Source organism: Alosa alosa, chromosome 12 (assembly GCF_017589495.1).
Source record: "Alosa alosa isolate M-15738 ecotype Scorff River chromosome 12, AALO_Geno_1.1, whole genome shotgun sequence".
In the NCBI taxonomy this organism is placed as follows: Eukaryota; Metazoa; Chordata; class Actinopteri; order Clupeiformes; family Clupeidae; genus Alosa; species Alosa alosa.
This window is the reverse complement of record NC_063200.1, coordinates 7,650,825-7,677,603: the sequence shown is the minus strand read 5'-3', so window position 1 is coordinate 7,677,603 and position 26,779 is coordinate 7,650,825. Positions and strand designations below refer to the sequence as shown.

At 44.4% G+C, this 26,779-nt stretch overlaps 2 protein-coding genes across 2 annotated transcripts in view; one reads left to right on the top strand and one right to left on the bottom strand.

Moving 5' to 3' along the window:
* Positions 1 to 554: 554 nt before the first annotated feature.
* Positions 555 to 21,051, top strand: tek (TEK tyrosine kinase, endothelial). The gene is made up of 23 exons (XM_048259754.1): positions 555 to 773; positions 8,161 to 8,463; positions 9,461 to 9,571; positions 9,821 to 9,973; positions 10,650 to 10,781; positions 10,872 to 11,009; positions 11,255 to 11,380; positions 11,515 to 11,663; positions 11,945 to 12,089; positions 12,920 to 13,078; positions 13,853 to 13,987; positions 14,302 to 14,625; positions 14,849 to 15,157; positions 16,273 to 16,433; positions 16,752 to 16,962; positions 17,362 to 17,472; positions 17,950 to 18,140; positions 18,927 to 19,040; positions 19,138 to 19,208; positions 19,455 to 19,495; positions 19,849 to 19,945; positions 20,094 to 20,193; positions 20,532 to 21,051. Exons 1-23 carry the CDS (start codon positions 662 to 664, stop codon positions 20,604 to 20,606), a joined length of 3,468 nt encoding a protein of 1,155 aa, XP_048115711.1. The 5' UTR covers positions 555 to 661; the 3' UTR covers positions 20,607 to 21,051.
* Positions 21,052 to 24,408: 3,357 nt separating this feature from the next.
* The window catches only part of LOC125305162 (MOB kinase activator 3B), a 33,411-nt gene continuing 31,040 nt past the window's right edge, over positions 24,409 to 26,779 (bottom strand). Inside the window, exon 4 of the mRNA XM_048259792.1 lies at positions 24,409 to 25,842. Within this exon, the coding sequence (XP_048115749.1) occupies positions 25,813 to 25,842 (30 nt within the window). The 3' untranslated portion in view covers positions 24,409 to 25,812. The remainder of the gene's footprint in view (positions 25,843 to 26,779) is intronic.

Sequence of the window (26,779 nt, the reverse complement as noted above, 5' to 3'; positions counted from 1 at the left end):
TTCCTCAGAAAAAGTGGTAAAATTTGATAGCAGCTTGTGACTATTTGACAGTGTTTTGTAGTCTGGATAAACTATTTCTCAAAAAAAAAAAAAAAACCTTTCAGTATGCTCTCTCTTCCTTTGTGACACAAAAGTACTAATTTCCACAGAGATTAACAGTGACCATTCAAAAATAGCTTATAGAGTGTATTACATAAAGCAGTTTTCACCTGAAATGATTGCAGTGTTTGTTGTGGGTACACGGCAAGTGTCCCCCCAGTGTCTCTGTTCTGCGGCCCCTCCCTGAGCAATGAGGGTCCTTTTGCAGGGTTCCAGTGAGGAGACGCCCTACAGGGCTGCGCAGGAGCCGCAATTAATGTCAAGCAATTGTTCAGACTAGGCCTTTCCCATCCTCACATGAAAAGGAAACAGGAAAAAGGAACTTCAACTCCCAGCGCCTGGACAGAGGAGAGGCGCGGGGGGGTCAGTCAGGGAATACAGGGAGAGGGAGGGGACGGCAGAGAGAGAGAGAGAAAGGGAAAGGGGGAAGAGGAAGGGAAGGGAGAGAATTTTGAGCTTCAGACTGAGTGCCGAGATGTGTGTGGAGGGGCTTTTCTGACACCCTTCTGGGGGTTTGGTCCCTGACTTGAGCCGTAGCCCAGTGTGTAACCCCTCGCTGTGGATGTACCGCCAGCTTTGCCTCCTCTCCCGTGCCCAGAACCAGGCCTGTGGCTGGGGGAACATGCGTCAGCTCTCCTCCCTCGCCCTGTGTCTGCTCTGCTGGATCTACTCAGGTGAGTTTGCCGGCCTTTGTCTACGTCGCGTGGAGTCATGATGGTCCGTTATGAAGTCATTGATTATAACTAACCACTAATGTTTGTTATTGGATTTTGGTTTTGATACTACCTCAGTAACCTCTGAATTAGTGAGTCATAAGTAATTGGAGTGAGAGACTCCAAACATATTTGACACAATTTATGTCTTAACTTTGTGTGTATGCACGTGTGTATGGATGTATGTATAAGATGTGGAATGGTGGGAGTCATGATGTTTATGAGGACTGGAATTGTCTGTATAATCTGCCTTTGCCAAAATGTTGTCAGTTTATTTCAGGAGAATGTTTATTTAAAATGTCTCAAAAGCATGTCATTCTTTATCTCTCTAAATTTATAGTTTGTCCATTTTGAGATATATGGATGATGCGATGGTGTTTTATGTGGTTTTGGGAGGCTTTACTGTGTTTGTCAGTTTATTTGAGGAGAATGGATTGCACCGATTTGCTGCGTGAGGTACAGAGAGCTGCCTTAAACTCTGATGCCCTCCAAATGTCAGATTTGCATCATGCATCAAGTTCAGTTGGGAAATAGTTCCGTTGAATGTTTTAGCATCCTTTTGGCCCCGGTAACACTAACCACTAACATATTTAAAATTCTTTCTCTTTGTTCTTGGACTGCCTTCTCTGCCAAAAACTATGTTCTTTTGGATTAAATCTGTCCCCAGTTGAATACCCAATGTATAATTTTTAGGCAACTGGATTTTTTGTAGTGCACAAAATGTAATCCTGTATGTTGTTTTGGAAAAGTAGTTTTCAATTGTTCAGTGTTAAAATTAATCTTGTGCATGTTGTTTTGGAAAAGTAGTTTTCAATTGTTCAGTGTTAATTAATATTAATATTATTACCCGATGACATTGAGAGTGAATTACAGACATCTCAGCCATCTTGGCACTGGTATTGTGTTGGGTTGATGTGCTTTGAAGGAAACTCTCAAAACCTCTCCAAAAGGCGCGCCCAAGTAACGAAGAAAGCTTGTTCTCTTGGTGCCGCAGGCAAAACACGACATCACTATGACAGCCAGCACTCACAAAACACTCAGTGTGCGTGTTCCTCAAGTCAGAGGAATCAGCAACACCAGGTTACAGCCCCAGCCTCCTGCGCCAGTCAGTCAGTCAGTCAGTCAGTGCGGCGTGTATGGCATTTCCAAATACACTATCTTCCAAACCCTTTTCATTGTGACACGGGTGTGAAATCTCCTTACTTGGCAGACTCTAGCGAGATCGCTCACACTGTATTAGGTTGACTCTAGCTGGCACCCAAAGCTGGGGATGTCTACATATGTAGGAGGGAGGATTTTGTGCCCCCCTTGGGCTTTGCTGTGATGTTTTCCAGAGTGCTAGAAACCAAAGTGCTTATAACTACCCCAGGAGAAGGAGAGGAGACATTGGTGTAATCCACAGTTATGTACCAGGTGAAAAATGGGACTAAATGTGGGCTGTGATGTTGGGGATGGATTGAACATCTGAGCTTGTGGAATGTATGAGGAGCCATGGGCAAAGAGCTCCACGGCCTTGATGGTTTGCACATGATTGTTCCTTTTATCTGTAATTTTACCTGTTCCTATAATGATGATGTACCACTAGTGTTTTTAACCGTTTTGATTTGTAGGCCAGTGTATAAATGCTTGCAGCCTGGTTGCAGTCATGCCTCAAGTGAGCTTCCTTAGATTTCCAGCATCGTGGTTATGGGTCTCTGAGTGTGAAGTGTGTTCAGAGCATAAACCCAGGCGCTATAAAAATTCCTGCAAATGAGGGAAAGATTTTATACGTGCTCTTGTCATTTGTGAGGTCTTTAAACTCCCATCTCGGTGTTCATTAATCAAGTCTGTGGCTCCCTAGAATGCCTCTAGAATTCTCCCCCCTGACTCTTAAGCACTCGTTTATGGACCTCGGCTACACTGCACTGATGAAGTCTGATGTGTCTATCAAGGCTAAAGGAGGAGGAGAGAAATATGTTGAGGGGAGAGAAAAAACATGGAGTGAATAAAGCATCGGCATTAATATGAAAACCATATGGCCAGTGCCTGGAAATGGAGAGGGCTGTTGGAGCTTAATGTACCAGTGGCTCCAGTTACTTAACACGGTGGAATTAATGAAATAATCCTGTCAAGCAAGCACTGGAACGCCAAATGGTTTCCTCTCCACCTAAACACACACACCCTCTCTCTCTCTGTGTGTTTCTCTCTCTTTCTCTCTCTCTCTCTCTCTCTCTCACTCTCTCTCATGGACCCACACCCCTTGTTCTTGGGCTGCCAACTCTGAACTCCCTCATTGGCAAAATAAAACATAGCTACGCTCTGTCGCCTCTTAATCAACTCGTGAAAACAATGCAGAGGATGCCCTGGTTTACTGGAAGAAATGAGCGACTTGGGCCTGTTTAAGATGGCCAGTAGATTACCAGACAACCCTATTCGTCAGCATATAAAGGCTCATTAACCTATCTCTGTTTATCAACAGATTGGCTCTGATAGCATTGACCATTGTAATAACAGTGTAATTAAGGGTGTGAATGTGTGCAGATGGGGCTCCTGGCTGTGCTTCAACCCTAGTTAAATGGTTCTGATTTAATGATTAATCCCAGTAGTAAGCCTGCTAATTAGAATAAGTGATTGGACCGTGAATGTTTGATAGGTTTGTGTATCCTTAGCTGGTTGCTAAATTGTGAATGACTTCTATATCAAATGCAGTCATCTCCTTTGCAAAGTCATAATTTTCTGATTGCGTCATGTGTCAGAGGTCATCACACTTTGGCTTCTTGTCCTATTTTTACGAGCCCTTTGGATGTTGGAGTCCATACATTTCTGCACATTGTTGTTGATGGCTTTTCTGATGAGGTCTAGTACATTCCTCCCATCAAGGAGATTTGGTGAGGTCAACACATTCTCTCCGTCATGTTAATGGATGAGTTTAATCTCTTGGCCTTTCTGAGTCTCTCCCGTCACCTTTGGTCCAGTAAACCCGTGAAAAGCAATGCAAACTTGCAGTGCTGTGGGCCTACAGTCCTGCCTGGACACACCAAACAATCCACTGTGCTTGCAGTCAGCCACAACAGTAACCTAACAGCCCCCTGTTGTGGCAACACTATATCTACTACAGCCGGGGGCTTAACTACTAACTTTCGCTGATAAGAGTAGGGAACGATTTGTCATGTTGACGTTGCTGTTCCGCCCGGCTTTGGAGGAGGGTTGGATCGGACCCAGAGTCCAGACCCGCCACCCGACTCAATTAACCCCAATCTTATTTATGACCCACTAGGCCCACTGAGTTCACATCAGCCATCTACAGCCGAGCCAACAGTGAAAGGGAGTATAGGAAATGCCTTCGTATTTTTCCTCGTTGCTTTTTCTTCCAGATAAGCTTGACTTGTGTCGCCCGTGCGAGGGTGTGCCGTCTGTTGAGAATGAAATATGCCTCTGGGCTAAAGGCTTTTGAGCATCTGCAGAGAGAGAGAGAGATAGAGCTGGACCACCTGTGGCTGACAAATGTTGGCCAACATTGGTCTGGACAAGAGTGCGTTACAGTCTAGGAATATCTCATATTCAAGCGCAGTCAGGAAATAGAATCGCTGTGTGTAAACTGAGAGAACAGCCGACTGTGTTTATACACGTCTACAGGGGTCATATTCGGAATGATTTTTTGTTTGCTTTTAAAATCCGTTACATCTCGGCTCCCAATCAGGATTTATGTGTGTATGCTCTTAGGCTTAGTAAGCATGGTCTGACACAAAGTGCTGTAGTTATTTTATTTTCTAGGAGATATTTGTCTAAGCAGGCAGAAAACTGTTTGGTCCTCGACCGTGAAATCAGTTCCAAAGTCCTTCTATGCGCACACTCAATGTGTTTATTTAAGATGGCTTTTTTTATTTGGTAGCCATAAAACTGCACGACACAATTAGTCTGCATCCAAGCACTAGACCAAGGCAATTCAGCGTTACTCTGTAAACTCCTGCAGGAATGTTGAATTTGTATCACCCTCAAACATCTGCCTCTCTACGCTTTTGACATCTCTTGGATCAAAATGTGAAAGCAAGTTAAATGTTCACATTTGTAAATTGAGAAATTCCCTGGGTCGCACTCACATAAATCGCTGCACAAGCCAGAAGTGTTATGGCTTGCTTTTTTTTTTTTTTTTGATGTTGTGTATCTCACTTTGTTTATTCAGCCTTAGTTCATGTCAAATGTGAAATAAACTCCATCTCTTTAGCTGAAAGAGCAACTCAAAGGACACAGAGAGCGCACATGTTGCTGACCTACTCCAGTCATACTGTACCACTGAACTTTCTTTCAAAATATTGGCATAAATAATCTACAAATATAATCTGGCATCTAGACCATAAATAGCACTCTAAATTGTTTTCAATATTTACTGTGTTCTTATTGTGCAATTTTTTGGCGTTCATTTCGTAGACCTACACCCCTCATTGCTCCTCGTTGTGGACTATTCTTATTACAACAATAAGTGGGTGAGGTTTCCCCTTGGCCTTTTTTAACACTAATCACCTATTGCCATCAGGGTACTCATTGTGCATGATAAAAAAAGCACAAATAGTAATTGCAGTTTGATGTACTGTTACAACAGAAAGAGCTAGATGCATATGCTGTAGTACTAATATGTTCAAAGAGCAGAAATTGTTCAGAGAGTCTTGAATCAGTTAACAACTGGAGACACATTTATCAGTTTGACATAACTCATTTTGAGAAAATTGGTAGGATAAAATATTTGTTTTTGCCCAAAAACCAGAGAATTGTGAAAGAAGACGGCTGGAAGCAGAAATATGAGAGGAAGACTGAAAAGTGAAGAAAGTTTTTTCACAGTATATGCAAGCCCCTGAACCCACCTAATTAGAATTTATTTGTTTTTTGACATAGTTGATAGTGTTGGCCAAGGGTCTATCTCTTTGGGCACTGACAATCTACTGGCTGGCTCGCCATCACCTTGGCTAGGGAGGTTTTCATGGAGTGTGCTTAAATAAACTGGCTGTTGCTTCCACTGCAGGAGCAGTCCCGTTTGTATGTCCAGACATAGAACTAACTAATTTTATTACCCGTTTTATCTGGGTAAAATGGCAGCAGCCCTTACTGTGTCGCAAACCTTTGACAGAAAAACGCTGGTGCCCTTTTGACTCTGCCGGCCCCAATAGCCCAGATTGTAAGCCCCCACCCCCACCCCTTTCCCCAAAGGAGCATGGAACTTATCAAACTTCAATTTATCCCGTGGAACTCAAGCACACCTGCACTCAATTGCTGTCATGTTGCCAAACGCCCCACAAGCTGCCCTCTCTGAGCGAATCAATATGTTGCACAAGGAGTCGGACGCACCGGTGCATGTGCTATTGGTTTTGCACTTGAAAACAACATGCTAATGTGTTCATACTGCACTGACACCTTCAATTTGACTTCCACTAAATCATCTCGGGCAGCACCGCTTCAACCACCTCCAAGACACAGCGGTGGGCATCCGTTTGGATTACGGGAGAGCAGCGGGGGAGTGAGAGGCTATGAGGGGGAGATGTGAGATGATCTTGCGTTCTGTGTGCGTACGGCGCCGTTTGAAGAGCGGCATGTGTGACAGATAGGTGGTCAAGTGTGAGGAGTGTCGGGTGTGAAAGGCAGCGCGCTGGAGGCAGGCATATGGAAGAGATCATGAGTGTGTGTGCGGTGCGCTTTGTACTGTGCCGACCCCGGGGTGGGCACTAGTGCACACTTGTGCTGCACACACACACACACACACACACACACACTTATGCATATTTACACACACACACACACACACACCCCTGTAGAGAAGGGACGGCGTCAGGCCAACATTTCACCATGCATCAACTCCATGGCTCTGACACGCTCATCACTCACCATGGAAGGCAGGAAAAGATTAACCTGACAGGAGTCTCTCGGAGCCACGGGCCAGCAGCACATTTACGACCAGCGCTACAGTAAACAGCCCTCACCTCACCTCAAGCTCGTCCTTAATCCAAACCCTCTCGGGCCTCCCAAACAGCTCTCCTCCTCAACTCTTCACATACCCAGTGGGCATAGTGGAAACAAACAAAGTCTTTGCCTTTTGTAAACCCCCTCACTCTCATTTCCCTGCGTATCGACCCTGCTGATTTGGGAGGAACTACATCTCGGTGCTCTAAAGTAATGAATCCTCTGGAAAAAAACGTTGGGGAAGGGTTGCAATGACTCACTGTTTGAAACAACAGAAGATGGAGAAAATAAACGTTAAATCTTCACGCTAGATGTGGGTTCAAATTGGGACTTGACCGGCCCATTGGTAATGTAATCCTCTTCCTCTAGCTCTCTCTCTGCACTCTAAACAAACTCTTCATCATTCATTATTAGTCGTTACATCATCAATAACGGGAGGAGTAATCCTGAAAGAAGCTCTGTCCTGTATTTCTTGGGTTCAAATATTGTGATTTAACTAACTCATGATTAATACTGCTTTCTGGTCTTTTTTTGTCAAAATTGATGACCACATGAAGATTGTAGCTTGACTATAGGAAGTTATTAGTTTGTACTGCGGACAGATATTAATGTGACTTTAATAAGGGTGTTCTATCTGATGTCTGACACTGATTCTATGTAATATGATCTACACCTCTTTTAGTTAGTGCATATAGACCAAATTACTCTCTGGTGTGAAAATTCATCATGATATCGAGGTGGGACTATCTGCGCACAGAAGGAGAAAAAGAACCTGACCTTGCATGTGCTTGTGTTTGCACAAGGCATTACGCGAGCCCTCTCGCTTTGCCAAATCTCGACGCATGGGCTTAACCCGGGGTCCCATAAAGTCCATTAGTGTAGCACATAAATCAGAGGCAGTTATTGTTCTAGCCACATGATGCACCAGAGAGCATGGCAGGCCCCTGGGCCCCACACACACACGCACATGCACACACACACACACACACACACACACACACACACAGCTGCTGGAACAGCTAAGTGCCTGATAGCACTGTATGTATTAGCTAGGTGCAACCCTGTTGTCTGACTGAAATAGTAATTATGCTGTTTTGTGAGTTATTGAGAATTGTGGGAAGATGAATGCTCAGTCTTTAGCATCAAACTTATTTTGGTAAACAATGAATAGCCTATTGTTAAGTTGCAGCTAATTCTGAAATTATTTACTTTCTTGATCTTGACTGTCATCTGTTTAGCAACTATGAACTCGAGCCAAATCTTAATGACTGTGACTGATGTGACTTTAAGGATCTTCAAGAAATATTTCTGAGCAGTAATTCCATTGTTCAGACAGCCAGACTCACTTAATACTTACAAAGGACATCCTCAGTAAAACTCAGTTTTGTGTCTTTCTGTCTCTGCCCTCTGTCTTTTCCAGGCAGTGCCTCCGATATCGCAGATTTGACCCTAATCAACCCAGACCCTGTAGTCACCTCTGTGAACTCCTCCTTGCTGTGCGTAAGCAGTGACTGGACCTCCACCAACTCCCTCACCGTGAACCGCGACGCCCACCCAGCACATCCCCACCCGCCCACGCTCACCAACATGCCAGATGAGCGGTACCGCTCCGCCACCAAAATCGACTGGACCAACCGCAATGGCATCTTTGGCTCCTACTTCTGCCGATTCAAAGGCGCTGCAGAATCCGGCAAAATCTACACCTACAAGATGCTGAATGAAGGTAGAGACATTTCAAATGTTAGGCCTACTCTAAATTCCAAAACAGCTTGCATGCCTTCTATAGCGGCAACTTGGGGCAGCCGTGGCCTACTGGTTAGCACTCGTAACTTGGACTTGTAACCGGAGGGTTGCCGGTTCGAGCCCCAACCAGTGGGCCGCGGCTGAAGTGCCCTTGAGCAAGGCACCTAACCCCTCACTGCTCCCCGAGCGCCGCTGTTGATGCAGGCAGCTCACTGCGCCGCGCCGGATTAGTGCTTCACCTCACTGTGTGTTCACTGTGTGCTGTTTGTGTTTCACTAATTCACCGATTGGGTTAAATGCAGAGACCAAATTTCCCTCACGGGATCAAAAAAGTATATATACTATACTACTATACTATACTATACTTTTGGTGTAGAGCCAAAGAGCCATTGCACTTAGAGCTATACAGTATAAGTAGTGACAGCTATAAGTCATAGATCTGGAAAAATGATCCCGATCCAAAATTTTGATGTCTTGTTATTCAACCCTTGTTATTCAACACATGCTGCCCAATGTTATGAAGGGAGAGAGATGCTTTGAAGCCATCTGGAACCTCTGAAGCAACAACATTGCACTATACTTACTCAGGGAGTGGACATGGTCCTCCCAGCTTTAACATTGGGGTGATGAAAGCATGAGAAATGATTTCTGACACAATGTCAGTTTTTGGCGGCATAACTTGTTATGCTTAGTTCGAGGGGGGAGCCCTCCCCTGCCTCGCATCCCATAATTAACACAAACAGATGCGAGGGAGGAGGGGTTGGCTGGAACGTTGAACTTCAATAGTCTTTGACTTCCTGTCAGAAGAGTTTGTTTGCCTGGGCCTTCCTGGATGGGTAAAACTGCTGCAAAATCTCCAATCCATTTGTTTGCTTGTGTTCCATTCTATTTGTCTTCCCTCAGTAAGTGTCGGCTATGTTATGATTGCTCAGATCTTACTCTTGGCGATTCCAGTGAATTTTAATTTTGGTCCACAGCTGCCTTCCTTCCAGAGTCGCTGACGATCACGGCCAGCATTGGGGAGAATGTCAACATTACTTATGTGCGAAAGAAAGTGCTGCAGATGGATCCACTCATCTATAAGAATGGTATGATTGCTTGACGATGTAACAACATTAAGTCATTCCAGGGAAGGAGATCATCTTGCAATTTTATCAAGTGCTTGCAGTCTAACCCTGTGCTCCTTGATGATATTTGATGGTCAATTAACTAACGTGAACTGTTATTTTGTCTGATGTAATAAATTGGTCAAAGTTATAAACCACATAGATCAGAGGTTTGCTGAAATCTGTAATCAGCAACTGTTGGAACTGTGAGAAAATGTCTGAATTTTTCAGGAACATTTCTTCACTCTTTGCCGAAGCATGAAATCTTTGACACACTTCAGTACCCTATCAAATCAGCGGCATTTGCCGATGCTGGCCTCTACACCGCCAGATACATTGCCGATTCAGACATCACTGCTGGGATCACCAGGCTGATAGTAAGAAGTTAGTGTTGCTTTCATTCTCTTTCATCTCACACTGCTGCTAGGTGTCTTCAGTCATCTTGCGGTGCTTGGGATCTGTTTGTGCAAGGATGGAGAGGACGTATTCAAACATTGGGGTTGACTTTTGACTGTATCTCCTCATATTCATATGCATTGTACAGTCACATACCGCATTTTGGTGAGCTAAGTGAATGTATTCTGTCAGGGAATCGCTGGCACAGTCTACCCCTTAAGGGTGTTTAGTTTTCAACTTCACTCTAAGTAATCACATAACATCAGTGTTCACAATGTCCAGTCCAGAATGTCCTGAAGTAAACTCAGATTAATATTCTGTGGCTATCTGATAAATGCAAGACCAATAGTTTGCAGTTTCCAAATTCTGTGGAGTCATGATCGTATCTCATTGCTTTTAACTCATGACCTGCTGTTACTGTCGACCTCAGGAGAGGTGATGTTTAGATGTGGTTTTACAGTAATGGGTAGTTTCTGTGTCCAAGATATCTATTATTCTATCTTGGGTGGAGATAGTCCTCCTCTCTACTCCCTCACGATCCAGTCCAGCCCCAGGATTTTGACCACAGGCAGGCTCCACTCATGCCAGCTATCTCAGATGTCTGACCGCTGGGATCGCTCTCATGTTTGTCTTCTGATGCTTTGATGCTCTGATGGAATCCCAGAATGCAGAGCTCAACTTTGGGGTCCGGACTGTTCCAAAAGCTGCCCGGAATGTGCCAACGGAGGCGTGTGCCACGACGAGACCGGCGAGTGTGTTTGTCCTCCAGGGTTCAAGGGCTCCACGTGTGAAATAGGTACTGAATCACATTCAACCGTGCTTTAGACTTCTTCAAACATCCAGAATGTCAAACATAAATCACACTATACAATTCTCTACTGTGCAGTTTGTGGTGAGGGTCGTTTTGGTCGGACCTGTAAGGAGAGGTGCATGAATGGCAACTGCCAGTCCATGGTGTTCTGCCTGCGGGACCCGTATGGATGCTCCTGCTCTACAGGATGGAGAGGCCTGAACTGCAGGGAACGTGAGGGACTCATATATTATAGTACTACATTATTGTATGTATATGTATATAAATGCGTATATATATGTTTGTGTATGTTTGTGTGTGTGTGTGTGTGTGTGTGTGTGTGTGTGTGTGTGTGTGCTATATGCTTTATAATTGTGCTCTTGGATGCTCTCCCAGTTGATACTGCAGTTTAGTCACACATCATGTGATTTTACTCAGAGAAATGAGAATAACCAACAGACATTTTATATGATGTCCAGCTTGTCCAGCAGGTTATTATGGGGCTGGCTGTAAACTGCGCTGTATGTGTGGAGGGAAAGGAAAATGTGACCGTTATCGGGGCTGCGTGTGTCCAGGGAGACACGGCTCTCGCTGTGAGGGAGAAGGTAGGAGAAGAGGATCTCTTTTTTTCCTTCTCAACCACATATCCTCTCTCTCTCTCTTTCTCTCTCTTACTTTAAACATCAGGAGGTCTGTCCACCAGTCCCTCATAACGCTGTCCATTGTCGTTTTTTTCAAGACAAACCTCCTGTTGTGGTCAGCACCTTCAGGGACACAGAGGAGCTGAATGCTGGAGTCGTCTACATGGTCAACTGCTCCGCCCGGGGCCAACCAGTGCCGCTTCACGGGGACATCATCCTGCTCAAACCCGACAGGACACCTGTATATGTGCGTATAAAACGCAGGATGCTCCAGTCATCTTAAATCACAGGACACAGGATCACAGGATATTTATGAGAGTTTAAAACAACAGGGCTCTCAGCAGCCGATGTCATTTTAGATTTGTGTAGCCACACAAGATAAGTCTTATGTTAGCATGAAACTTTTACTGTCTTTTGTTACAGTGTATGTTAATGTTCACCTTACAATAACCCTCTGCCGTTGGTTGACATTTTGTGTCAGGAAAAATAGAAAATAGTTTTTTTGTGTCTGTTTTGTTTTGTTTTCAGGCATTGGACACAGAGACGATGAATGATCAGACCACCTCTATGTTCCGAGTGGATAAGATCTCCGTGTCAGACACAGGCCACTGGCGCTGCCAGGTGAACACCACAGCTGGGCAGGTGGGCAAGGATTTCCTGGTGATCGTCAAAGGTGAGATTAGGATCTTGAATGAATAATCTGGTTTAAGTAGATTTTAGTTTATTAGTGGGGCAATTCCACGGAAAATTTACTTTTTGTCACATCCATAACGCCAGTGAAATGCCTTGGCATTTGTATGATGTGAATGATAACATTCATTTTTTGTGAATTTTTTCTCATGTACATTCTTCAGCCAAAAATAGCAAATGCTCAAATGTCATGTAATCATTCACATCATACCATACCATCACATTTTATTGGCGTTATGGATTACAAAAAACATAATTTTCCATGGAATTGGACTTGTGTTCCTTTGTGACTTCTAAGCTAACCAGCTGTTTACTTTGGGTGCAGCAACAGATTTCAGTCCTCTTGCACTGTCTGCTCCCTCCAAAGATATTCAGTTAGTGTTCAAATGCCCCACATGAATGCCCCACATTGAGTGTCTTGGTTATTCAGTTACATCTCCCCTCTCTCTCTGAGGATGTTCAACTTCACTGCACTCGTCCTCTGTGGAGAGATATCTTGTCCGTATAGCAGAAAGATGATACACGTAGATTCAGTCTACTTGTGCAAATGCCAGAGGTCTGACAATGAAAATAAGTCTGTTTTTGCTCTCGCATCAGAGCTAATTCTCCAACTGTGCAGCATTATTTAATCTGACTTCCACACGGTTTATGTTGCCTTTGGTGTAGCGTTGAGGATCCCATGGAGTAGAATATGTTTTGGCTCTTGTGTAAGATCCAGTGCATATGTTATCTCTCAGGGCATCCAGCCATAGAATATCCCAATGACAAAGGCATGTGAAGAGAGCTTTCCTCATTGAGTTCCTGTTCTTAAAGTTCCCCCACAGCCCCAGTACCCCCCCTTTCTAAACGGCAGTGGGCCCTACCATCTTGTCATCCACGTGAACAAGGAACCCTACTCAGGCGACGGGCCTGTGACCTCCGTGAAGGTCGCCTACAAGCAGGTCAACACCTCGTTGTGGCGGATGGTGGAAGGTAGGTGGCAGCGTTTAGCCATGTGTGTGTGTGAGTGTGCGCACTGTACAGAGAGCTCTGTTTACATCCTGCAGCTACAAGTCAAAGTTCAAAGGTTAACTCACTGTTCCTGGCTGGCGCTCAATTTATGATGTGTTTTCCATTGCATATTGAATTAAAACCTGCGGACAGAAATAGTTATCTGATGAGCTCAACGTTTTTCTAGGGGGGAATTGTTTTTTGATACTTGGTTCTGAAAGTTATTACGGGCGCACAGAACAATTGCAGTGAGGTCATCCTCCGGAAAGGGCCTTGTGTTTTTTAGGAAAAGAATAATTGCTTCCAGAGAGCTTTTGTTTCTTCTGAAGATGGCTTGCTTTGCATATCTCTGCGTGTCTTCGTTGCTCCCAAGGTTATCCTCGAGACCTTGGAGCTGTTTCCATTTTGGTGCTGTTTGAAGACGTGCCGGCACTTCTGTCCCTTGTTAAAAGTGTACTAACACACGTCTTACTCATCCGGTGGTCAAAATGGAATGATAAGGTTTTTCAGTTTTTCATTTGTCAGCAACGTGCAATTGAGTTACATTTCCATAATCACAAGACTGCATGTTTTTACTGCTCTTGGATGATATTTGTGCGATTCTCAGAATACTAATGAAACTGAGAATTGGCTGTAGTGACTTTTATCTCATCTAATTGTGTGTGTGTGTGTATGTGTGTATGTGTGTGTGTGTGTGTGTTTGGCTGTAGTAATGGATTTTGATCTCATCTGTTTGTTTGTGTTTGTGTGTATCAGTGATGGGCTCCCAGGTGAAGCTGGAGAACCTGACGCCCATGACTGAATACACCACGTTTGTGCTGCTTGCTCGAAGAGGAGTAGGAGGTACCGGCTATCCCGGACCTGAGGCCAGCTTCTACACACAGTTACTGGGTGAGGCATGCACTATGTACTTAAACCAGAAAGCCACACACACACACACACACACACACACACACACCCTTACACAAGCACATACACACACATACTCACACAAGCACACACACACACACACACACACACACACACACATGTACATACACCCTTACCCTCACACACACACACACACACACACACACACACACACACACACACACACACACTTATGCACATATATACACACACATGTACAATCACACACACACTATACATGCGTCCTCCCATATAACTAATTTCCAACATGGCATGACTCCCTCCCTCGATTCCAGAGTGTTCTTACCCCACTGGTATCAAACTGGTCCCGCTGAGCCAGACTGCACTGGACCTGTCCTGGGACCCGCTGGACCGGCCCACCAAGGACGACTGGATCTACCAGCTGGAGTGCCTCCAGTGCTCTGACCCCAGCAACCTCCAGACGTACCACCTGCCCGCCAACTCCACAGGCCTGCCACTCCGCGGGCTAAAGCCCAAGCACAAGTACGAGTGCCGTCTGTGGCTGACATCCAGCTCCGACAGCACAGACGTCCAGTGTCGCCCGGGCCACTCAGTGGGCTTGTACCGAGCAGCCGTGTCGGCCTGGACCCTCAGCAATGGTATGATCTTAAAGATGATGATGAGCAAAGGTTCATGGGAAATGTAGTCTTTCATTTCTTTCCTAATGCCTGTGCTTTGTTTTTGGAGAACACTACAGGAGTGTTACCTTATAGGTCAATAAGGGATCATAATATTTGAAGGTGGTTCAGGCATTTGTCAACTGCAATGAAACTGTGGAAATTAAACATTGTTGTCTAACTAGACTGGTCATTTTTAACCCAGAACTGCCCCCTGCACCTTTCAACATCCTCGCCTGCAACGTCACCGACACCTCGGCCACCATCACCTGGTCACTGGCTGAGGGCAACTCCATCTCCAAGGTGACCATCCTGTACCAGCGGGACCAGGACGACCTGCGTCAGCTGGTGGAGATCGCCGTGCCCCAGGACCAGCTGGCCATGCAGTTCCAGCTACGCGGCCTGCTGCAGGACACTCTCTACCAGGTGGAGCTCTGGGCAGCCAACAACATGGGCGAAAGCCAGGACAGACCCCAGATCCACGTCAGGACCCTCACGCATCAGGAAAGCGCCAGTGAGTCCACTGGGTCAGGGGTTCCCAAACTTTTCCACTACAAGGCCCCCCAAATACCACTAGGTTCTGGCCAAGGACCCCTTGATGTGTTATTAAACCCATCGACATTACTACGGCAAATTTAAAAATACATTAAGCTAATCCTAATAACTATTTTAGCCACAAGCACTTTGTGATGGAGCATACAGTGTGTAAAATTACATTTGGGGCTTTCTGCTATATGAGAGCTATCCCTCTACTATTATTCCCAGTCATTATCATGGAAAATAATGTTCAGATATGCGACAAATTATTATAATGGCATTGTATAACAACCCTCATAGTAATGGGTATATTTAAAAATGTTCAAATGTATTTATTTGTTGCTTTTATTTTTCTTTCCAACTTGCTGAGGCCCCCCTGGCACCGGCCCCCACTTTGAAAACCACTGCACTGGGTTACCACAACTCTGGGGCATGGGAAGCATATAGCACCCCTATCAATTTTTAACATTGTGTTGGGGGCACTGATTGCAGTGAAATGAATAGTGCAGAGCATGTATATGTATATTTATATATGTATGTATATGTATGTATATGTATATGTATATGTATATGTATGTATGATTGCAGTGAAATGAATAGTGCAGAGCATATGTACAGTGCAGGCCAAACGTTTGGACACACCTTCTCATTCAATGCGTTTCCTTTATTTTTATGACTATTTACATTATAGATTCATCAAAACTATTAATGAACACATGTGGAATTATGTACTTAACAAAAAAGTGTGAAATAACTGAAAACATGTCTTATATTCTAGTTTCTTCAAAGTTGCTATTTTTTTTTACATTTAATACCATATTCAGCAAGCCATAACTTGACAAATATTCATCTGTGGGCCAAATAACTTTGCATTCATTCATAGTTTTGATGCCTTCAGTGAGAATCTACAATGTAAATAGTCATGAAAATAAAGAAAACGCATTGAAATGAGAAGGTGTGTCCAAACTTTTGGCCTGTACTGTACTTTGTTATCATCACTGGCATATGTACATGAACAAAAAAATCAAGTGCAGATAGCCATATTTCCACAGGTTTTTTATGTTGACTGGTTTGACTTCTGTTTTGCCACAGGACTGAGCAGACTGACCAGTGAAGGCAACATGCTGTTCTTCGCCATCCTGGGCTCAGCGGGAATGACCTGCATCACCATCCTCATCGCCTTCTGCATCGTGCTGCAGCTCAAACGTGCCACCTTTCAGAGGAGGATGGTGCAGGCTTTCCAGAACATCGTGGTAAGTCACACACACACACACACACACACACACACACACCACCACCCAATACACCACCTCCACTAATCCTCCACCCACTAACACACACAAAACACACACACACACACACACACACTGAAATTTCAACACTGGACTGAAGACAGTCACATTTTACGGGCTTCACTGAAAAGAGCACAATATCATGGAAATGTTGAACACTGATGATTTGAAAATGTAAATATGCTTGAGTACTTAGCTGTTACACATGCACACACAAGGCATCAATCATCCATTTTGCTGTTCTGCTCATTTTCGAAACCCCACTCTCCCCCCTTGCAGAGAGAGGAACCAGTGGTGCAGTTCAGCTCAGGGACCCTGAACATGCCCAAGAAGTCCATGCACACCCCCCAGCACGTGGCCTACCCTGCCCTCGAGTGGAACGACATCAAGTTCCAGGACGTCATCGGTGAGGGCAATTTTGGACAGGTCCTGAAGGCCAGCATCAAGAAGGACGGTCTGAGAATGGATGCAGCCATAAAAAGGATGAAAGGTAAACTACAGGCCAGTAGCATTGACTCAATTGACACTCGTCTCCAACTGTCACTCGCACTGCATTATGGTAAACAACAGCTATCTATGTTAAAGGTTATCTGTTGGTAAAAGAGCAATGACGAATCGTAAAGATTTGCAAGATTTGCATGGGCTTGTTTTTTGGTTCAGAGAAGGGAGGTGGAAAGAATCCATTTTTTTGGTGAAGTTTCTTTAACAAATTGCTACTCCATAATGGTTTCCTGGTGCTGCTGTCGTGCTAGCCAAAACCAGTATTGATGAATGCTGTGTGTGTGTGTGTGTGTGTGTGTGTGTGGGTACGTGTACGTATGTATGTTTGTATGCGTGTGTGTATGTATGCTTGTGTGTGCGGATGTATGTGTGCGTGCCACAACCTCAGAGTACGCCTCCAAGGATGACCACAGGGACTTTGCCGGCGAGCTGGAGGTGCTCTGCAAGCTTGGCCACCATCCCAACATCATCAATCTGCTGGGGGCCTGTGAGCACAGGGGTAAATCTGAGCGCTCTCCTCTCTTCTCCACACCCCTCCACCCTCTACCTTCCTCTCCTCTTCTCTCTTCTCCTCTCCTCCTCCCTTGTCCCTCCCCTCCTCTCCGATCCTTTCCCCTCCCCTCTCCTCTCTTCTCTTCTCTTCTCCTCCCCTCCTCCTTCCCTTCCTCTCCTCTCCTCACCTCTCCTCCACTTACACGCTTTGAGAGCCCACCTGGGCCTTTTAACACACCACTCAAGCGATAACATAAAATGCAGAGTGGTACGTGACATTTATCATGTATGAGATATATAAAGGAAGTGAAGGATTTCACGAACGACCCCCAGACGCCCTGAAATCACGTCTGGTGAACGTTTAAACACGTCTCATAAATCTCATATACACAGGTGCAAACCAGTGGAACTAATTGTGAAGTGAACTGTGACATGGTTATGGATTTAGGCTTTTGGGGCTGATGGTCAGAGATGTCTTCTGCAGGCTATCTCTACTTGGCCATTGAGTTCGCTCCGCACGGCAACCTGCTGGACTTCCTGCGGAAGAGCAGGGTTCTGGAGACGGACCCAGCGTTCGCCATCGCCCACAGCACAGCGTCCACACTGTCCTCCCAGCAGCTCCTGCACTTTGCAGCAGACGTGGCACGGGGCATGGACTACCTGAGCCAGAAACAGGTGAGTCTGACCGCCGAGTCTGACCGCTGAGTTTGACTTGTTCCATGTCTCATTCTATAGGCCGTGAACAGTAAAGGGGTAATAGATAGATAGATAGATAGATAAATAAATAGATAGATAGATAGATAGATAGATAGATAGATAGATAGATAGATAGATAGATAGATACTTTATTGATCCCCAAGGTGAAATTCAAGGTCTCAGTAGCATGCAGACATCACACACACATTCACTAACAGCAGAAAAAATTAATTAAAAGTATATAATATAAAAAAACACTGCTAAGCAATAAGGACAGTAGAAGATAAAGAATACTAAAATACAAATTATACTAAATAACACAAAATCTAAATCAAGTCTAAAAACAGTATCCACCTAGTGGGTGATTAATTAAGAGGCGCTTGCAATGACTGAGGCAGATCCTGAGCCTGTGATTCTCTGTGCATAGTAAGGTAAGGTGCTCTGTGTGGGTGAGTGTCATGGTGATGGTAATAAACCCTATGAAACAGACCAGAAGATCAGGAATAACATACTTTTACTAAACCTACCATGAAAACCCCATGAAGACAGACCAGAACCTTCTGAAAGTCTGATACTAAAAATCAGGAATAGCATACTTGTACTAAACCCAAACCCACAGACCAATGTTGGCTAAGGAACCATGAACTTAGTTCTATTGGTTCGTGGTTGAAATTTTCATATTAATGTGCTGACTGTGAGACAGAAAGACAATGCAGTGCATAACTCAGACATGATAAATAATGCCAGTACCATGGATGTGATCAGTTTATCCACAGAGATCTGGCCGCCAGGAACATTCTTGTTGGGGAGAACTTTGTGGCGAAGATCGCGGACTTTGGGCTCTCCCGAGGCCAGGAGGTGTATGTGAAGAAGACGATGGTATGGATGTCAGGAGAAAAGTACCGTATACCTCATTCAGTCCTGTTTCTCATGAGCTCAGCACACTGATGGTTTGATTGCTGTCTGCTCCATACAGGGCAGATTACCTGTGCGATGGATGGCCATTGAGTCTCTGAACTACAGTGTCTACACCACTAACAGTGACGTGTGAGTGTCTCAGTCCTGGCTACATTATTGGCCCTATTACTACTTTTAGCCACCAGAAACATGATGTTTACTTACTACTGTTAGCCACCAGAAACATGATGTTTACTTACTACTGTTAGCCACCAGAAACATGATGTTTACTTATGATGTATAAATATTTACAATACACATTACTGTGTAATACATGTGTACATGTTTGTTTGCAGTAAGTGGAACAGCATTTTTATTTTTGTGCTTCTTCAACAGGTGGTCATATGGAGTTCTTCTCTGGGAGATTGTCAGCCTGGGTTAGTATTTATGATTTGCCTGAACTCCTGATTCATTTGATAGAGTACAATCCAAACTGCACAATGCTGAGTGACTAATGACACGGCTGTGTTTTAACTGGCTTGGAGAGCCGCCCCACAATGGGATTGTGTTAAGTTTGACGTTGTGAAGTCATTACTGGCAAGCCCTCTCAGAATACAAAGCGTTTTGATGGATACTTTGGTTTGGCAGCCATTACTTAAGGAGTTTCTAAGCTGCTGAAAACCCTCTCAATCAAGTGTACTTTCTCTCTGTCTCTCTCTCTCTCTCTCTGTGTGTGTGTGTGTGTGTGTGTGTGTGTGTGTGTGTGTGTGTCTGTATGTGTGTGTAAAAGGTGGAACCCCATACTGTGGAATGACCTGTGCTGAGCTCTATGAGAAGCTGCCACAGGGCTATCGTCTGGAGAAGCCTCTCAACTGTGATGATGAGGTGTAAGTACACCAGTGGGGTGGGGTGAGGTGTACTCCCTGACCTGTTACGTCCTGTCAGACTGTTCTAGAGTTTTCCTCATACAGTATTATCCAGTGTATTCAGGCATTCCACATCTGCAGCCCCTGATCCGTATCTTTGCTGTTTCAGGTATGACCTGATGCGGCAATGCTGGAGAGAGAAACCCTACGAGAGACCTTCATTCACTCAGATCCTGGTCTCGCTCAATCGGATGCTGGAAGAAAGAAAGGTAATTCATACACCCCCATCTTTTCATCATCCACTATTCACATTCACGTCATTCCTAACCCACCCTGCCACTTCTGCTTCCACTGTTTGCTAAGTACAAAAAATACTGCCAAGCTGCAAGGTTACTGTTTGTCTGACCTGACTTAAACCATTAGGCACTTTTAATATTAAATAGCCAAATCACTGTATTTTTTTTTTACAAAACTGTCTAGTCTAGAGTCTAGTGATAATCACACTGGAGGAAATAAATGATAGTTGTCAAATGTGTGAATATGAATGAGGGTTAACTGGTGATTTACTTTCTTCACACTATCGTGGATGTCCCCTGTTCTCTTCCAGACATATGTGAACACCACGCTGTATGAGAAGTTCACCTATGCGGGCATTGACTGCTCTGCCGAAGAAGCTGGATGATTGTATGTGTTATACCACCATAAGGACATTTTTTATACAGTTACATTGGACATGTATTCTGTACAGTTACGTTGGACATGTACCCTGTACCAGTTACTTCACTTAGGCTGGATATGTATCAGTGAAAACAAGGTTTAATCGATCCTTTTAAAAGGGGTGGATGGACTACAATTTTGCACACATTGTGTACTCATGTTTGAAATATTATGAAATGTTAAAGGGATGTATCCAACAACTCTTTTTTATATGAATGTCAGCCGTTGTAAATTGCTTCGATTGATGTCAGAGTTGATGTAAGAGTGTGTCACACAGCTGGAATTTTGTTTTTCTATCAGAAGAAGTTGAGGTCAACTGTAAATAGCCACTTTTGTCTTTTGTTTTTAACGATTAGCTGAAGTTTCTACAAAGTTCTCTAAGATACCAATAAAATCTTTTGTTTTTCAAATAGTGTGTGCATCTCTTAAGCAGCCATTATATTAACAAAGGTAACTCATTTGGAAGTTTAATGTAAGCGAATGCCAAAATAGCAAATGAAAGTCCTTGATGAAAGTTGATCAGAACAAAACAATTCTCAGACTATTCAAACACTATAATAAGTTTCTATAGAGTATCAAGATGAATAACCTTTCAACACATCTTAAATAAAATGTCTCTCAGACCTTTACATTCAAAGCACACAAAAACTCACAGCACACAGCAAAGACCTCCATTCCCTGCAGTAGTATCTCAACTCATCCATGTAGTTTGATCCCTGCATCCCAAATCACTAATGCAATTTACACAACATCAGGTATCAATCAGGCAGAGTCATTACTGGTGAGCCCAGGGGAGGTCTTGCTGTCTGGGTCCCTGTTGTTCAGAGAGGACACCAGAGAGAGAGAGAGAGAGAGAGAGGAGAGGGACTGTGGAGGTAGATATCCATTTCCATCCTCTGAGTCCTACTGCGGGCTGTGTTGAGGTGGACATCCTGCCCTGGTCTATGGGGGGGGGAGTCTGATAGATGAGATTCAGGGGCTGAGATGTCAGCGGAGAGATGAAGGATTGTCATCTCCTCTCTACAATGCTAACAAGATGAAACAGAACCTCCAGAACCTGACGAGGACCAGATTCCTCTCGTTGATTATTTCAAAAAAAGGCTCTCGCTTAAGGCTACCCCATGCACATTGCAGGTCTCAAACAACTATGCGGTCACTCACTATACTGACCAGACCCAAAAGCACAGCTCCACCTCCTGCACAGCAAAGCCCCCGCAGCTCTGTCCCTTGTGTGTTGTAGATGTATAGATTTCCACTGCCTTAGAGATCTCTACCCTCAGCTTGATTGGTACCTGATGAAATGACTGACCTAGGAAACAGCAAGTGTGCTTGCCCTTCAGGAAAAGAGGTGCTCTTGCTCTCCTCCCAGTGTGAATCTCTCTCTTTCTCTCACAATTCATTTTTTAAACGGTGTGGAGTTGTCCTCTGATACACTACATCCCCTCAAACAGCCAAGGGAGCTCAGTGTGGCTGGATTTACCAGTGTCTGTGGACCCAACCCTTTGTCTGGGCTAGACACTCTACAGTAAAGACCTTAATCAGCACCATGTGCTCCCCAGTTAACTAGCAAACAGCATCTCTATACAATGCAAGTCCAGTGGTGTGGGAAACTATTTACTTTACATTACATTACATTTAGCAGACACCTCTTGACCAAAGTGACTTACATATGTCAGCTATATTACAAGGGATTACATTGTCCCCAGAGCAACTTGGGGTTAAGTGCCTTGCTCAAGGGCACAATGGTGGAAGCTGGTAATTGAACCGACAACTCTCAGGCTACTGCATGCTAGCCCAGCTCCTTAACCACTACACTACCACCGCCCACGATTTGACGCATTCCACATGACATGTTCAAGTTGTGGTCAGAAAACAGAGCAGGCATTCAGAAACAGACTTTAAGCTCTGTCTATGTTTAATTTTACATAGCTTCAGAGCTATTCCATTTTCACACTTTTGTAAATATAGAACATGTAACAACACTGATATGGTCTTATAGTATGGATTAGACATGGTCTTCTCTGTTCCTACCATGCACAAGATTCAGACATACCATTTCAATCTCCACATATCAAACCTTTTACTATAGTTCATTACAGATGGATTTACTGGTACTTAATAAAACTAATGGCTTGGTAGAATGCATTTGAGAATTATTCTACACTCTACTTATCCATAGGATTAAGCTTTGTTAATGCCTCCCTGTAAAGAACAGCTCTCAGTTGGGTAGTATGGCCTGATCACAAGCAGAATTTTGTCTGATCCGTCCCAGTGAGACTGCAGCAGTGTGATGAAACAGACCTCTGCGCTGAGAGTTGAGACCGAATCGGAACTGAGCTGAAACAAAAGTGGAAGCAGTTTTGTACAAGATGTCCTGGCCTTGTACTTTTCAAAGAACTGGCCTGTTTCACTGAAATGAAACAATCAGAGTCGTTTGCTTGGCCTGATCACATTTCTTAAACAGTCTGCCATCATTAAGTTCCTTTCAATTGATGCAGTGTTCAGCTATCACTTCGTTTAACACTGATGGCAAATAGATGTGGATAGATTCCCAAAGGACCCCTCCAGTTCCGAGATTTCTCTTTGTCCTTAGAGAACAGTCACTCCCTTACTCACTGTTCCCCCACCACCTTGTGTAGATATCCAAGACATAATGTACCAATTCCTACTGGTTTTGCCACTGAAGGACTCAGTGAGACTGATCACTGATTGACCAACTAAGTCCGTCAACTAGACTCTCAGTCTGAAGCGATGTCCCTCACACTAAGGGCACCTGACCACAGGGTTCGGCCACGGCCAGCTCACGCCGGGCCATGATGATGCACACCTCGTAGATGCGGAAGGAGGCCAGTGCCGTGGCCACGATGCAGGCGAAGCCCAGGATGTACCACCAGTTGAAGAAGCCGAAGGACACGGCCTTGACCAGGCAGTAGAGGCCGAAGCACACCAGTGCCACCACCGACAGGATCTGGACGCAGACGGGCGGCCCTGATGGGTCCTTCTCTCCCATGATGCACAGCCACGAAGGAGGGCAATCAGCACACTGACTGGTCAATCAGCCCCCCCAGTAGGTCCCCCTTGGTGTTTCTCAGTCCAATCTCAAGTGCAGTGCGGTGCAGTTGCTAGGGCAGGCAACCATAGGGATAGTGTTTCTAAAATATACGGAGCCACTGGTCCAGTGTGTCTGCTGAAGACGCAAGATGAATTCAAGAGGTCCACTGGAGGTCACTGCATTAGTTATTGAGTTCTTGCCGTGCTACTGCTGTACGGAGAAGCTGGCAGGCTCTGGCTCATGTTTTGGCTCACGATAGGTAGAGATACGTCCTCCTTATATACAGCTCAAGGGGCCAAAATCTGAGATTACTTGTGAGTTACCACTTACTCTGCGCTTCACACCGTGCCGTGTGAGGGTAAACTCAAGGGTCTAATCTCACTCTCAGAAGGGAATTAAATCTACCCCCGAGGGATTACATGCAGGCTGATCTTTTTGGACATTTGGGTATCATGTTCTCTCTGCCCCTGTCTTAATCATGAAGAGTGGACCTTTCTAAGAAGCTTACAGATGGTAAGACAAATAGAGGAGAAAAATAGACAGAAAGACTGTGTGTGTGGGAGAGAGTACTAGAGAGAGAGAGAGAGAGAGCTTGTTGACCTGGCCAGTTGCACCACCTAGTGTTAACTTCATGAAACAAAATGGACACGGAACATATAACGTTTCAGTTCAAAAAAGTGAAGGTTTTTCTCACAAACAGCAAACTGCAAACATGTTGAATCAAAATACACTCTTTATTGCTTCAATTGTTCGCTTTACATAGAATCATCAACATCTTTTAGTTTACAACAAGAGATTGACATGTGAAGAAACAGAGGTGTTCAAGCTGCGGTTTATAGGAAACAACAAACCAATGAAAAAAGAGAAAGCAAAATGTCAGTGTTGTTAATGATAGTCCACTTCAGGAATGCTACACTCTTGGTTAGCTTGCAGAGACTGAAAAACTTTGTGTTTGTGTGTGGCCTTGTTAAACAACTGGTCGCACACAGAAATATTGTACTGAATTATCAACAGAGTTGTTGAATCACACCTGACATGATGTGTGACAAGCAGCAACACAACAAAAATTACAATTTATTTCACTACATAGACAAAGACCTGGACAGAGGTTGACAACACAAACATGTCTGTACATGTTGCCTTATGCTACCAAGAATCACTTAGTGACCAAAAGAGACCCCCCCAAAAAAAGTTCTGGAACCAATTCAATGCTCTGCCTCTCATTGACAGAGTTATCCTGTTGCGTACCATACCACTGCACTGCAAACGCTGCTTATCCCAGGAACCGAACATTTATGTCAAACTTTAATGCTCTTTGTTCTTGAGTTCTAATAATTAAAAAGAGAATGATCAAAAGTCTCACTGCAGGTCCAAACATCCTGACAACTTTAACAGGTCAGTTAGTCAAAACCCCTATCAGTACACAGGCGGTGGCCAACCACTTAAAACAAGCTTGACTTTAGGAAAATCATATTGACAATTAAATTTGGCAGTCTCCACTCCAAAAACCTCAAGTAAATTATAAACACATAGAAGTAGTAAAATATTTGTGAAAACTAGTAGGAAGATCAATTTGTTTAAAAAAATAAACTAATGAGTCCACAACATCATTGCAAAAATCAGGAATTAAGAGACAATGTACAAGTTGGACCAAAGTAAAAAACATGTTATGTAGTAGATTCAGCAGTAATTCAGAGTCAGAAAAATCAGAACCAGGCAGATGGTCCTCTAGCACTACTCTGATTCACCACAAATTTGCTCAACTACAGTATAGTTGGGACAAGATCGCCATCTTGTGGAAATTAGCCTTATAGCACAATAGAGTGCCAATTTCACCAGTAGGTGGTGTTGTTTCGCTTATTCACGTAAACGTTAGTCTGCCCCTCTCCATGCCCAGGGTGAGAGAGGGGGGTAAGGTGGGTGTGTGGGGTTGGTTTAAAGGGCTTGTTATGTTTTCAACCCTGGCAGCAGGTTTTCTTCCTGGCCCTCAGAGCCCTGATGATGTCATCAAGGTTTAGAGTCAGTTCTGCTGGTGCTCCCTCTGGTCTCCATGGCAACCTCCTGTAAACAGGGTGGGGTTCCAAAGTGTGGTCTCAAGGATGGCAAGCCCCACCGGTGTTCAATGACACATGCGTGAGGTCATCTCTTTCTGCAAATCAAAGAAAGAGACAAAGGGAAAAAAAAAAAAAAAAAAATGTTAGAGACAATGTTAACCTGGCTAAGCAATGTGCACAAATACACAGGAATGTAAAACATTGCATTTTTAATCCTGCTTTAAGTCTACTGGCACCGAAAACTAAAACTACATAGGTCAGTTACAGACGATGAAAACGACAGTTACACTCATGACACTCATTTTAAACGTGTAGCCGACTGAAATAAACTGCATCCCCATATGAACCAGTGGGGACAATATCCATGTAGTGTGCTCTGTGCTTCCAGTGTGCTAATGAGGGGGTGGAGTGTGAGGTGTGAGGGCTAGTCTCCTAAAGGACACATCACACACACACCACTGGGTCCAGTTTAGTGCACTCAGGTGTGGAGTGTTTGGGGGCCAGTGGAGAGCATGTTATGGACATCTGTGTGAAAGGGTGGCGAGAAAGTGGTGTGTGTGGATACGGACAAAGCATATTGATTGTGTGTGTGTGTGTGTGTGTGTGTGTGTGTCAGGGAAAAAATGTGTGTAGTAGATCTGTGTCTATGCTTGAGCGTGAGTGATACTGTGTGTGTGAAAATGTGTTTCCGTATGTCTGTGTGATCGGAGTGTGTGTGTGTGTGTCCCAGCACAGACTGCATCTGAGATGGTGAGCAGATGTGTTTCGCCAGGGTTCGGCAAGCGGTCACTCAAGGCTTGTCCTCACATCTGGGTCAGCCAGACACACACACACACACACACACACACACACACACACACACAGCTAGACATCACAATACAGGCTCTCATTCCACACCACCAAAACAATTCAGGAGAATAACCCTCTCCTCTCTCTCCTCCCTCTAATCCTGCTCTCCGTCTCCATCTCTCTCTCTGTTTCTCTGTGTCCCCCTCTCCCATTCCCTCCCTCTCACTCCCCCAGTCCACACTT